The 13,234-nt window shown below is 33.8% G+C and overlaps 2 protein-coding genes and 1 pseudogene across 2 annotated transcripts; all 3 read right to left on the bottom strand.

Moving 5' to 3' along the window:
• Window positions 1-1,981: 1,981 nt before the first annotated feature.
• LOC120201209 lies at window positions 1,982-3,951 on the bottom strand (annotated as a pseudogene).
• A 650-nt stretch (window positions 3,952-4,601) lies between these two features.
• Window positions 4,602-8,230, bottom strand: LOC120201207. The gene is made up of 3 exons (XM_039201864.1): window positions 7,897-8,230; window positions 5,046-6,814; window positions 4,602-4,932 (listed from the first exon to the last, which is right to left on the bottom strand). The coding sequence occupies exon 2, from the start codon at window positions 6,727-6,729 to the stop codon at window positions 5,662-5,664; it is 1,068 nt and encodes a 355-aa protein (XP_039057795.1). The 5' UTR covers window positions 6,730-6,814; window positions 7,897-8,230; the 3' UTR covers window positions 4,602-4,932; window positions 5,046-5,661.
• Window positions 4,762-5,539, bottom strand: LOC120201179. The gene is made up of 3 exons (XM_039201838.1): window positions 5,420-5,539; window positions 5,046-5,363; window positions 4,762-4,932 (listed from the first exon to the last, which is right to left on the bottom strand). The coding sequence occupies exons 1-3, from the start codon at window positions 5,537-5,539 to the stop codon at window positions 4,762-4,764; spliced, it is 609 nt and encodes a 202-aa protein (XP_039057769.1).
• Window positions 8,231-13,234: the final 5,004 nt, after the last annotated feature.

The following is a 13,234-nucleotide window of genomic DNA, read 5'->3' on the forward strand; positions in this document are numbered from 1 at the left end:
AGCTTAGAATGAATAAGCCGTGCCCACGCCTTAACTGAAGACCTTTTTTGCGATAGCTCAAAATGAATAAGCCGTGCCAACGCCTTATGCGAAAACCTCTTCTGGTCTTTTTGTATTTAAATGTATGATTCCATAAGTACAAACATGTGAATGATATGATACTTATATGTGCATGAGTACCTGAATGTGAGTATATGTGTCATATGTTATTATATGTGACATGATTTATGATATATGAATATATGAAAATATGATATGTCTATGAGATACACTACGTGAAATGTAAAAGCCCATGTTATGTAGATGAACTATAAGTATAGTTGGCATGCCAAGAGTAGATGGTCTACACGGTCTTTGGGAAAAAATTATACGTGGTCCTTGGGACGTATATGTACGTGGCACTTCGTGCATCTCTACGCGGTCCTTCGGACAAATTCTACGTGGCACTTCGGTGCAAATTTATATGAGTTGTGGTGACAACATAGTGTACAACCTCACAGTACTCACATATCGGGTTCAGTATTGTATCATGGGCTATTGAATCTATTGAACTTATAGAATTATTATATGAATTTATGATGATTAAATTGAGAAGATTTTGGTAAGGTACATTGTTATAGCTTACATTGATTACATAGATGTTTTCGTTACGTTTCATTTTATTATAACATCATTGTTATATTTCATTGTTATTGTGATGCCTCACTAAGTCTATGACTTACTGTGTAAGCAATTTAAGCGTAGGTACGAAGAACCAAGATTAGCAGAAATAGAAGTGGCAAAAAACAACAACACTGCTAGAAGATAAGATCAGAATAATTAATAAAGTATGTATTTTGATTGTGTATAATGTTGGTATGTAAGAAATAATGAGTTGTTAATACTAACGCTCTAATCTTTTCTAATGTTTTGAACGTATTTATGTAAATGTAAATGTATAGTAATGGACAGTTAAATTTTTACGAGTTTTATGTACTTTACGAAAGTACTGTAGTAGGTACTATAGCATTACCGTTCACGGTACTATCGATTGTTGTTCATTCGTATTTTAATGTACACAAATACTTTTTACCTAAAATTTATAATAAACATAATTCATAATTTATATAGTATTTTCTTAAAATATGTTCAAATGTTTTTATTTTGTAAGGAAATGTTTAAAAAGACAATGTGACATCTCGGACTCGTATTCGGATCGGATACGGGTTGGGGTGTTACAATATATTTAAGAATAATTACAAAATTACCCCTCTATATATACTTTTTTCCAATTAAATCACTTTTTTATTGAATAAAATACATTTTATTATTATTTCAAGTCAAGTTAGGTTTCTAAGTTTATTTATCATGTTGGGTTCGGGTCGGTTGAATCTTGTTTTGGTTGAGTCGATATCGGGTGGAGGATCCCTTTCTCGGGTCGGGTGGACCAAAAACCCAATCCATACCCATCCCTAGATACATATTTAAAATTTTCTTAGTTACTTAACAAGAAATGACCATCCAGCTCAGTTGGTAGAGCATAAGGTTTTTAACCTTGAAGTCGTGGGATCGAGTCTCATGGAAGGCATTTCATAATTTGGAGGTCTCCAACGGAAGCTGTTTTCAACCTAGTGTTGGAGACAGCCTACTATCTTACCTTCCCCTTACCCCATTACATATGAGAACAATGAACAACCATTTTTAGTTACTTAACATTAAGACACACTTTCTTGACACAATTGTTCGAACTCAGAACTCCTTTCTTTTTACCATAAACACCATTTAATGGGTAGATTTTTTCTAAGAAACATCATTTTAGAAATAATACAAATACGTCAAAATCTATATAAAAATTGACACAATTGTTCGAACTCAGAACTCCTTTCTTTTACCATAAACACCATTTAATGGGTAGATTTTTATCTAAGAAACGATCAATTGGGTAAATTAAAGATTCATAAAATATGGTAATTTATCATATGTAGAACATCAAAAATCTCTCTTAACATAAAATTTTGATCTTGGATGGTATTAACTTAGAAAAAAAACAACTCACGTTCAAAATATTCCAATTATCCGAATTCGAATCCGAAATTAGAAAACACAAAGATATTCAAACATTGTATCGGCCTTTGCCGATCTTCCTTTCTTGAGTCGTCCTACAACGATCAAAGCACCCGGTCACAATAAGAGATAAGCATTTTAGGTCGCAAATACCAGCCGAATAAACACTTACATGGAAGCTATATGTAATTTTATCGTTGACATCGATTATCTCCTTCCACTTCCTACCAATGCCCATCTAGAAAAAAGGGTTCGAATTAGCGCCAACACGTGCAATTAGAAGAAGTTCAAAATCATACATCGGTCAACAAATGCGTGACATAATCGACAAGTGGTGACCAATACCTCAGTGTACTTTTACAAATTATACATTACAACCTATGTTGCTCGGACTCGATATGAATGTCATATGCATAAACATGTCAAGCAATGCAACAGCAAACAGAGGTAGATTTAAGCATGTCATTGTCGTATCAAAAGCATAGAAACATCAAAACAAGTATGAGCATAAATTTCACATGCATAAACCAATAAACAATATTTTGCAGTGGTCGATCACTAAGTTCGAAGTAGAACTTAGAAAAGCTTATGAGCATAAATTTCCCGGGGGGGGGGGGGGGTCAGGATAAATGAGCAAAAAAATTAAATCCATGAACACATTTAGGAAACATTGATACTTAGACGGTCTCACAAAATATTCCTATACCTGAGCAGCCTCGTTTGTTGATGTCTTGGTCCACAATGCAAGTTTGTTCTGCCTTTGACGTACACTAGCCACCACGCCACAAATCTCATCCGACTCATCAAATTGCTCCCCGATCAATGCCATCAACTGCAAAACAAAAGACGACAAGTAAACCAAAATCCCGACGTATCTGTCTATGATTCACATCGCAGTAAGCATATTGGTTAGGCACAAAGTACTCACAGTTTCAAGCCACATCGTCTCGAGATTAGCCTTTCCATTGCTAATAACAGTCCACTTCCCACCATTAGCACATTCGGGGTCTTCCATTTGGGTTCGACTCCAGCCTTGAACAAGTGAAATCAGCATTTCCCGGGGGCAACTTGCTCGGCTTGAATATTTGATCATACAAACTGAAACATGAAAAAAGGTTATCTCCATACTGTAATTGCAACAATCGAAAAATAACAAAAAAACAACTCAAGTTCCCTCGAAGCTAACCGGCAGAGATACCGATTAACTGAATCACAGGGAAAAATGGACAAGTTCAACAATATCACACAAACATGAACAAAACATTGAAAAATAACTAAACCATGAAAATTATACGATATCCAATGATATGATACAAATTCACACACACACACACACACAGATATATATATATATATATATATATATATATATATATATATATACCATCAATTATATAGTACAACATTAGAATGTCACATCGAATGCAGCTAATAGCTAAGAATTCAGATAAAACACCAAATTTCACATTTTAAACACAAAACAAAATACCATTTCTGTTTAAAAGAAAGCAAATCTACAATAAATAAATTCAGATCAACCACCCAACCTATAAATCGAGCAAGACAAAAAAACAGCTGAAAATCAACAGATCTTTGAAATATAGGTGAAAAGGACAGATGGGTGTTCGATAAAAGTACCACCAAAATTCTTCAACGGTGTCAAAAGTGTAAACTTTGCGTAAAGTAGAACCCCAAGCGGCGCCTTGCTTAGGCTTGATTCTTTATCGAACCAAAAGGTCCATTTTCTATCAAGTTTATGTGGTTGTTTCTCTGCTACAACCTCCTCCGGTACGGCGTTAACTTCCGCCGCCGCGCTTGCCATGCGTTCTCTCTCTCTCTCTCTCTCTCTCTCTCTCTCTCTCTTTTAGGGAAAAAAGACAACAGAGTAGGATTTTCAGTTTTCAATCTTCTATGGTAGGTTTGGGTTTTGAACTGATTAATGGGTTTTGGTCATTCTCCATAATTAAAAGGCTGATGAAATAGATAATTTTGGCCCAATACTGTAAACGGGCTAATTATTTAGCCCATTACGACATCAGATTTTTTTTTATTTTGGGAACTATAACATTTACCACAGTGACTTTGACAATGACTTTGAATTTATTCCATCAAAAATATTATTTGAAAAATCTCATTATATGGACGTGACGAGTTTGCCTTGTACTGTTTCATTTTCGGTAGATCCCAAATTAATTTTCGAGATGGTCTAATGTGCTACTTTTTTCACTCACTTGACCTATTTGGCCAATTTTACCAAGGAAATAAGGGCAAAATTGGCCCATTACAGCTCCCGGGTAAATTATTTTGCCCTTATACCCGCGTGTCAATCGGTCCAAATTAATCAAGGTAAGACTTTGAAATCGGGAGGACAACAAAAAAAAAAATAAAAAAATAATATATTTTGATTATAATTATTGTTTTATCGTCTTGGATTGTTATACCTCTAACACTCCGATCCGATTCGAATATATCCAGTTTAGACATGTATAAGAAATCTTTAAATTTGTTCAAGCATAACTGCAAATCTTAGTTAATGGTTACAAGGTATAGAATACATTTGGTAAAAATTCACTCAATCTAACTCTCCATTCTATTATGAACAACCGATATAAGATACCGATCACGGTTCGTGTGTAAATACCTAAATTTTCAAACTTACATACTGTCATGGCATGGTGAGAAGGTGACAACTAACATGAACTTCGGACCCGGAACTTGCTACCTCGTCGGCTTTATGTTTTCCGGTCGGAAACCCGGACTTTGCGCATGGATGTATGCGACTGCAATTGAGAAAGACTGCAGGGCTGAGAGTGCTGATTGAAAATGAATATAATACAGGCCATCACGAACGTTTGCTATCCTCAACGTCGGAGAACCGTTCTTCAAGCCCTGAAAATTTTCGAAGTAGAGGCAATGGTTATCGCAATGATTATTCGGGTTGTACCATCTGTTGTTCGATATTTTCTAACATTGCAATTGAGGTTAAATCATAGTGACAATACCTGAACGAAAAAATCGAATAGCTTGCACGCATCGAATGTATCCGTCGAAGGCAAACATGGTTCTTTACTTGATCTGGATTTAAGTACAGTCAACGGACAGCCCAAATCCCAGCCGCCGCAGTCGCAATGTCCACCGGATCTCCATCTGTCGATAAGACTAGAGGGGCCACCATTTCTGGTTCTTGGACCATCATGAATACCTGCAGGAACTAGAATATCCATACTTGTCGAGCAATCACCGGTATTCAGAGAACAAGCACATGAAACTGAGGCTTCCACGGTTTCAACATGTTGCTTACCCGCCGTTCTCCGGAGAAACTTTAAGCCCCAACCCCCGACTTCGGGCAGAGGATTTTAGGAAGATGGTTCCTCACAACAATAGCAGTCAATTCAAGATTCGGTGGAAGTTCCTTCTCTGAGTGATTTGTCGTCGTATCGAGTGAATCGGAATTGTTGACTGCATCTTGGCATGGACCCCAAGAAGAATCCTCCATTATGGAAGTAGACGACCTTGTTCTCAGCTTGGACGAATGACTGCTCTTGAATGCTTCTACCACCTTTTTCTGTAGACCCTTATTCTTCCTGTCGTTATGGCTCGAAGTTTGAATCTCCGGATTCAAGTTTCGATACCACCAAACAAAACAAACTCCGTCTCCTTGATTTTAGAACCTTTGGGACATATCGAGAACGAACTCGATACCTTCATCTTACCGACAAGGTTCGACTCGATGTCACTAATCCCATGTTCCTTGTGTCTACCCTTGCTTGAATGGAACAAGTAGATACAGTCCGGACTGTTACCCCGAGCTGATCCTTCCTTCCACATACTGGCTACGTATAACTCCCTCTGATTATCCAAGGAGAAAACGAAATACGGATTCCCACCCTTCCATGTGCATTGAAGCATTCCCCGAGAAATTGTCGAAGTCGAAGAAACGGACTGATCAGAATATGTTGAGTTTGTACTCGACTTGGAACTTAACCTTTTATGCACAGTCTTGGATCTGTATTTACGATTTTCGGACATGGGTGTTTCGCTTCCTAGCTTATGCGAGGAATAGTTACTGAAACCACCGGGAGAGCTCATTAAGTCATAACTTATCCTTCTTTTAACGTCATTTGAACTTGGATCGACGTCGAGTGGACCAAATTTCTGTAACAATGGGCTCTTCGAGATATTTGCCATACTCCGACTGCGCCTTTTAGAACCTACGACCCACTGTTCCACAGGATGAATGACTACTCCAGCGGTCCCAACTGCCGGTGGACAGTCGAAAACAAACCTTCCGAATTCACAAGCATCTTCATCCCCGATTTTAGCTGAATTCAGTGCACCAGACAAAATGTCCATTTTTACTGAGCTCAAGTTCACGGGTATGTCGCAATGAGCTGCTTTCGTCGTGTTGATACGAAGCAATTCCAGGCAACGTCGAAGGTATTTCTCATCTAGAGTAATCATATGCCTCGGAACCATATTGCCTAAGCTAAAAATACTTGGAAATCGTTTACCAGCATTTCCTATTAGAGAATGCTGTGGAGTTGCCCTTCTAGCCAGCTTTTTCGATTTTAATTCGTAATAATCCGTTCCATTCTCTCCCAAAACATCCCTGTTTTCTTCCAAGTTTCGCAGTGACTCGTCTTTACCCTCGTCGTCTTTCCGACCATTACCAAATGTGTCGTCCATCTTCGGTCTCGGATCAAATATATAGTTCCTAATGATGGGCACACATCGTTACCATTTTCCGCCCGATTCAAACTCCACAAGAAATCTGTCGAATAAGATGATGAATTACATCATGATCTCTAGACACTGAAAAAGATACAAAGAAAGGTATATATGTATATTCATATACACACATATTGACATACATACATACACACACACATACATTTACAAGGAAAACATACATTCTGAAACCTTCCAAGCATCACAGGAAATCTAGCAGCCATTAAAGATCTTGAACAATGTATGTATGCATGTTTGACATCCAAAGTAAGCGATTCCCCTGCATAACCAGACACTAATATTCCCATTGTCCTAATTATGTTAGCAAACAAAGTATTCTAGACACTGAGAAAGATACAAAGAAAGGCATATATGTACACACACACATGCATACATAAGGAAAACATACACTCTGAAACCTTCCAAGCATCCCAGGAAAGCTTGCAGCCATTAAAGATCTTGAACAATGTATGCATGCATGCATGTATGTATGTATGATATCCAAAGTAGGTGATTCCCCTGCATAACCAGGTACTTAGATTCCCATTGTCCTAATTAAGACAGCAAAAAAAGGTAATCTACAAGGGAAAAAAACAGCCAACTCAGCCAAAATTACCTAAAATCTCCAAGGGGAAAAGATTAAATTTAAGAAGAAAATGACAACTTTTAATAAGTGAAAGTAATCAACAAGAACATATGCTTTCCCTTGTCCTTTTTTACATTTATGCTCCTGGTGTCTGTATATGATATAAAAGCAAAGCAACATGTAAATTAGAAGTAATTAATTAATTAACATTCAGAATCGATACTTATAATACTTTCTTTTCAATGTCTATGTACCATAATTATGGCCTACAATCAAATTTAAAAAGCTTGACTAAGTCAACATCAAGATCATGAGCAAATCACAAACACACAACACATAATAGCATTTAAATTGAACTCAGAACCATCCAATAGTATGAAAATGGGGTTTCTGAAATTCAAAAGAAAATGAAACAGTTAACCAGAAAAAAACACTCAAACTTTAGCACAAAGCTGGGAATCAATTGCTATCAAAATCAAAGTTAGAATAAAGAAGAAGAAGTTGCAAACTTTTATGCATAGAAAAGTAAAAAGCTGAACCTTTTTGTTTCTCTTGCCTCAAAGAAATGGATCCAATAAACAATGATCAACAACTCAAATCCAGAAGAGCTTAATCACCCCATTAATCCTTGAGCTTAAAAGCTTCAACTTGCACAAAAAAAGGGGGCAGCTTTACAGTTTGATAGAAAGAGAAGAAGAAAAAAAGGAAGAAGGCAAACAATACAAGCTTCCAAGAACTGTGTGTGTGTGTGTGTATATATATATATTGTTAATAGGAAAATTTCGTAAGTTGCAAACTGTTTTTCAAGGCACTAATCAAGGTTCTTCTTTTGCTTAATGAAGAGGAAGGTTGAGCTGGAAGGCATGACATGAAGAGGAATCCACTAGGGCCAAAATAGAGCAACTTGCATCAAAGTGAACTTTCTTGTTGTTTTAATGTTTGATTTTATTTGGAATTTTTTATTTTTCAAATAAATTAAAATGTTTCCAAGGCCTCATGTGAAGGAGAGAGAAAGAGAGGTAAAAGAATAGTCTTGGTTTTGAATTTTCTTGAGTCATGGCAATGATCAAATCAAAGTTTATTCAAGTTGGTGTAATATTCTTTATGTATTAAGATTTTCAATATTAATTTTTTGTTAGAAAATCTCTTAGACCCCTTTTAATTTTAAAATTAAGCAAGTTAGTCCCTACTTAAAAAGAGAGTATTTTAATCCTTATCAAATTCAAAAGTTATTTTTTTATTAAGCATCCTTAATCACTCGATCAATTAATTGATCTTCAAAAGTCAACTTTTAAAGATTTCATATTTTTTAAATTTACAAATGTATGAGTAACATAATCATAAATTTAACTCTTAATATTTACACATTATTTTAATTTGGTCCCAATTTAAAAAAAAAAAATTAACACGCACATACTATGCAAAAGTTAAAGGTTAAATTTGTTATATTTATTAGAATTGATTAGGATTTTAACGAGACAATGTGCAAATATTAAAAGTAAAATATATTAATATGTCAACAGAAATTATATATGATCGGCAGAAAATATTGACATTATGATTAGTTATCCTTGATTCACGTACTGACCGGCGTTAAATTGTTCTTTTCTTAAAAGGACTAAATTGTTTAATTTTAAAATTAAAAAGACTAAATAACGTATTTAACCCTTAGTTCCGCCAATTGATTTTTTATAATTAAAATTGTGAATTGTGTTTAGAATATATGCTGCTGCATCTTTTGCATGTTGTTCTTGTCTTATTGTACAGTTCATAAGCTCTTTTAAGTTTATTTTATTTCTTTTTGTTGAACCCTAATTTGTTTTTTTATTTAATTTATTTTTTTATTCACTATAACCGATTTTACTCGAATATTCCAAAACATCGTCAATTTTAAAGTTAATTTTAATAATATATCATCACTTAATTCTTTAATAAATTATAAATTATATACTAATAATGTTAATTTGATTATTATTACTAAAAACTTATAAATTCAAACATGTTTTTTTAATTAATATGGGAAAGTGCACCCTGACAGTGTATATTCAAAGATAACTTTTAATTATTCGATAGTGAACATTCACACACTTGATATTTCTGGTACTCGAACCCGAGACATTAAAGAATAACAACAATTCTTTTAACACTAAGGTCGACATGCATTATCTATTTCATATTTAACTTTTTATTATCCATTATAAATTTGTTAGTGGTTGATGGTCTCAATGCCAAAGTGAGCCCAATTAATGGGCCATACCACATGAATTTTGTGTATAAAAAAGTTGTTAACTCCACTAATGGGGCATTAGGTGCCATGTGACATGGACAACTCAAATTCAATTTTCTTCTTCTAATGTCTTTAAACATACAAATTTCAAATTTCATTATTTCATTTGCCTCTACTCCTTGACTTTTTATCTTTAACTACCACACTAGAAATGTTTAAAGTTTGGGGTTGGATTAAATTTTTATAATGATTTTAAAAGGTGAACCCAATCTATATTTTTATTTAGTTTTTTTAATTAATTATTGTATCCGATCTATTGATCGACTATCTAGATCAGGTACTACAGAGACGAGAGCGACTCTCCCAACCCAGTTCGGTCTATTCGCAAACGCTAGGATTCGAACTCCTGACCTTGCTTAAGGGACCTAGTGCCTCATCCCACTAGACCAACTGGTTGTTGGTACTATTTAGTTTTTTTAAAATAATATTAAAAATAATATATATATATATATATACACACACATATACTTTAAAGAAATTATTTATTGCATCATATATGAAAAAAATATTATGCAAACATTGATTTATTATTATCATGTAATTTATTTGAAACTTATAATTATATGTTTTGGAATTCAAGGTTTTAGTTTTAAGGTTAAAATTATTTAAATATGTTAAATAATATTAAAATAGATATATTTGTGGAATAGTTTTTCTCTACAAGAAGTACATAAAATAATAATTCATATTTTAATATTAAAAAAAGTACTAAAGTTAAATTAAAATAAAACCTTTTTAATTATGGATTTAAATAATGATTAGATAGTAAAATAGCGGTCATTATATAAAGATAGCAACATTATTTAAAATTGTTAACGTAAAAAATAACAATACGAGGCGAAATCAGTCAAATCACACTAATATTGGTGGATCGCGATCTTAATTTAACGAGTAACGATCAATTACAACAATAACAAACCATTATTCTCGTTATTATTTCACTAATTTATTTTTTAAAGCAACTCTTTCTAAAAAGTAAATTCTTTTAAAAATATTCATGGTCATAATATCTACATTGGCCATAATAACATTTGTCATGTTCGTAAACTTGATAAATACAATACAACTGAAAATACAATCATAATCATCACTAGTGGAACACAAGCTAGACTAGTGGGGCCATGAGCCCCCAAAATTTTAAAAATTATAATTTAAACCCTTAAATATTTAAAAAATTAATTTGGCCTCCCAATACTTTTAGAAATTCATATTAAATTTTAAACTTTTTGAATGTTTTTAATTGAACCCCTCCCATAATTTTTAAAAATTCTCATTCAGCCTCTAAAAATTTCAAAAAAAATTATAGGACCTTAATTTTTTGGGGAAAAATAAACTAGACCCTTCAAAAAATTAAAATCATAATTTAAACCTCTAAAATTTTAAAATTTTAAGTTGACCCCCAAACTCTATCGCCAAGTTCCGCCACTGGTAATCATAATTTAAATCATTATTTTTAAATATTCAAATCATTTCCGGAGGACTTACTCACCAAATTCAAATATGCAACATGGTCGTCTAAATTAGTCAAAGCAAACCTTAGAATCGGGAGAAAAAAATTATCCAATCCGAACTATTTCCCGAACCAATTCCTTAGTAAGAGAGAGTAAATGGGCCCACAATATCATATTTTTTTGGGACAATTATAGATTTTATCAAATGAAAATCAAAGTTTTAAACGAAGCAACCTTTGGATCTTCTTGGGAACCGGCTAAGCAACAACCTTGTTGACAAAATGACAACCTCTTTTGTTGTCTTGCTAGAACCGAAGCCTCATGTTCCAAAAACATACCTAACTTCATAGCCTTTCAATTTTGTCAAATCATTTCCCTTCTATATAGTATCATTCAAGTTGTATATAAACGAGCTAAATTTATTATGATTAGCCACTTTTAGCCATGTTAGAGATGTTCGTGGGTGCAATGATTAAGCATAATTAGACATAATTAAAACCCCATTTATCATGATGTACTTATGGATGTATAATTATGTATATTATGTCATATTCATATTATTAATTTTTTCTACATTGTAATTGTCTCATCCTCTCAGGTATGTTAATATCGACCGAGCTCGGATCAAACATTGAGAGAGATAAAATATTAATTTTAAAAATAATAAGGACTTATTATGTATTTATCTAAAATTTAGGGGTTGGACAAAATTCCAATTTTATTTAAGTTTAAATTGGTAAGAACTTAAACTACTATTAAACCAAAAATTTTGGGAGTGGCAAGAGCGCCTCCCAAGCTCTATATAGCTTCGTCCGGGTATGTATGCAATAAATTGTTTCGAATTTTTTTATGTTATCGGTTTTCTATTATATGAAAATTAAAGATAAATTCCACGAGAAAATGAGAAAAAAAATTCACGAGAAAATTTTTGGATAATTTCAAATACATGGGTCGAGTCTGATTAGATTTTTATTCTCCAAAATTCGACCTGGACATAACACTCCTCTACCTATTATCCTACATGAAACCTAACATGATTTTTAAGGTAAAACCTCACACTCGGCCCGGTTTGTATATAATTTTTATTAGGTAAAATATGAATTTAATTGAAAAAGTATAGAAAGAAGGGTACTATAGCAAGTATCTCAAAATATACAAATGTAGATTATGCTATTATTTTCGAATAGAATATTTTTTATCTTAAAGTCGAACTCGATCCAACCTTACCCTCAAAAACCGATCTGACTTGAACCCGAAATAAAAAAATGATCCTATATAGTCGAATCGGATCAAAACACATCAAATTTGAATTAAATATATATTTTTAATCTCATACATCAATTTATACTCGTATCCAGTGTGTCTCTGTGCGTGGGTGGGTGGGTGGGTGGGGGTTGAAGGAATAATTGGAAGTCTTTACTAACATTATATAATAAGTTTGGTACTTTGAAAATCTAAAGCACTGTGGACCACAATTAAAAGTCAACTATTTATTTCTTATTTGGTATTCTATAGATTTTAGAATTCAAACTTTTGAATTAGCCTTTTGAAGGAGGACGACTTTAGTAATATTTCACTATCAAGTACCTCTTTTTTAGGGATGGCAGTATGACCCGAACCCGACGGGAAAACTCGAAATCCGGTCAAGTTCGGGTCGGGTCGGGTTGAATGATATCGGGTCGGGTTCGGGTTCGGAGCAAGGTTTCCCGCCCCGCCCCGATTTTATATATATATATAATGTTTTATATATTTTATATTAATTATATATATAATATTTTATATTTTTTATATTAATTATATATAAAATATTTTTGGGTTCGGGTTTGGGTATAATATTTCGGGTCGGGTTCGGGGACGGGACAAAAAAAATCCCCGACGGGGCACTCCGATAAAAAACCCGTCGGGGATCAGGTCGGGGATGGGAATTCATTTCGGGGACGGGGCGAGCAAAACCCGCCCCGAACCCGACCCGTTGCCATTCCTACTCTTTTTTCAATATATTATGAAACCACAATGGGTCGGGTCAGCCCAAAAAACAATATTCTATTTAAAAAATTAATATTGAAAAATTCAGATATTAATGTTTATAATAAAAATAGTTGCACGGTTCGAGTGTTCAATATCAAATGATTAAGAGTT

The sequence above is a fragment of the Hibiscus syriacus genome, unplaced genomic scaffold (assembly GCF_006381635.1).
Source record: "Hibiscus syriacus cultivar Baekdansim isolate YM2019G1 unplaced genomic scaffold, ASM638163v2 tig00007043_pilon, whole genome shotgun sequence".
NCBI classification, from domain to species: domain Eukaryota; kingdom Viridiplantae; phylum Streptophyta; class Magnoliopsida; order Malvales; family Malvaceae; genus Hibiscus; species Hibiscus syriacus.

Coding starts and splice junctions, on each gene's coding strand:
- LOC120201179 (XM_039201838.1), bottom strand. CDS start 5,539: ATGGAGGATTCTTCTTGGGGTCCATGCCAAGATGCAGTCAACAATTCC. Junction 5,364..5,419: donor TTGAATTGACTGCTATTGTT/GTGAGGAACCAT, acceptor TGGGGCTTAAAG/TTTCTCCGGAGAACGGCGGG. Junction 4,933..5,045: donor TATTCGATTTTTTCGTTCAG/GTATTGTCACTA, acceptor GAAAATTTTCAG/GGCTTGAAGAACGGTTCTCC.
- LOC120201207 (XM_039201864.1), bottom strand. CDS start 6,729: ATGGACGACACATTTGGTAATGGTCGGAAAGACGACGAGGGTAAAGAC.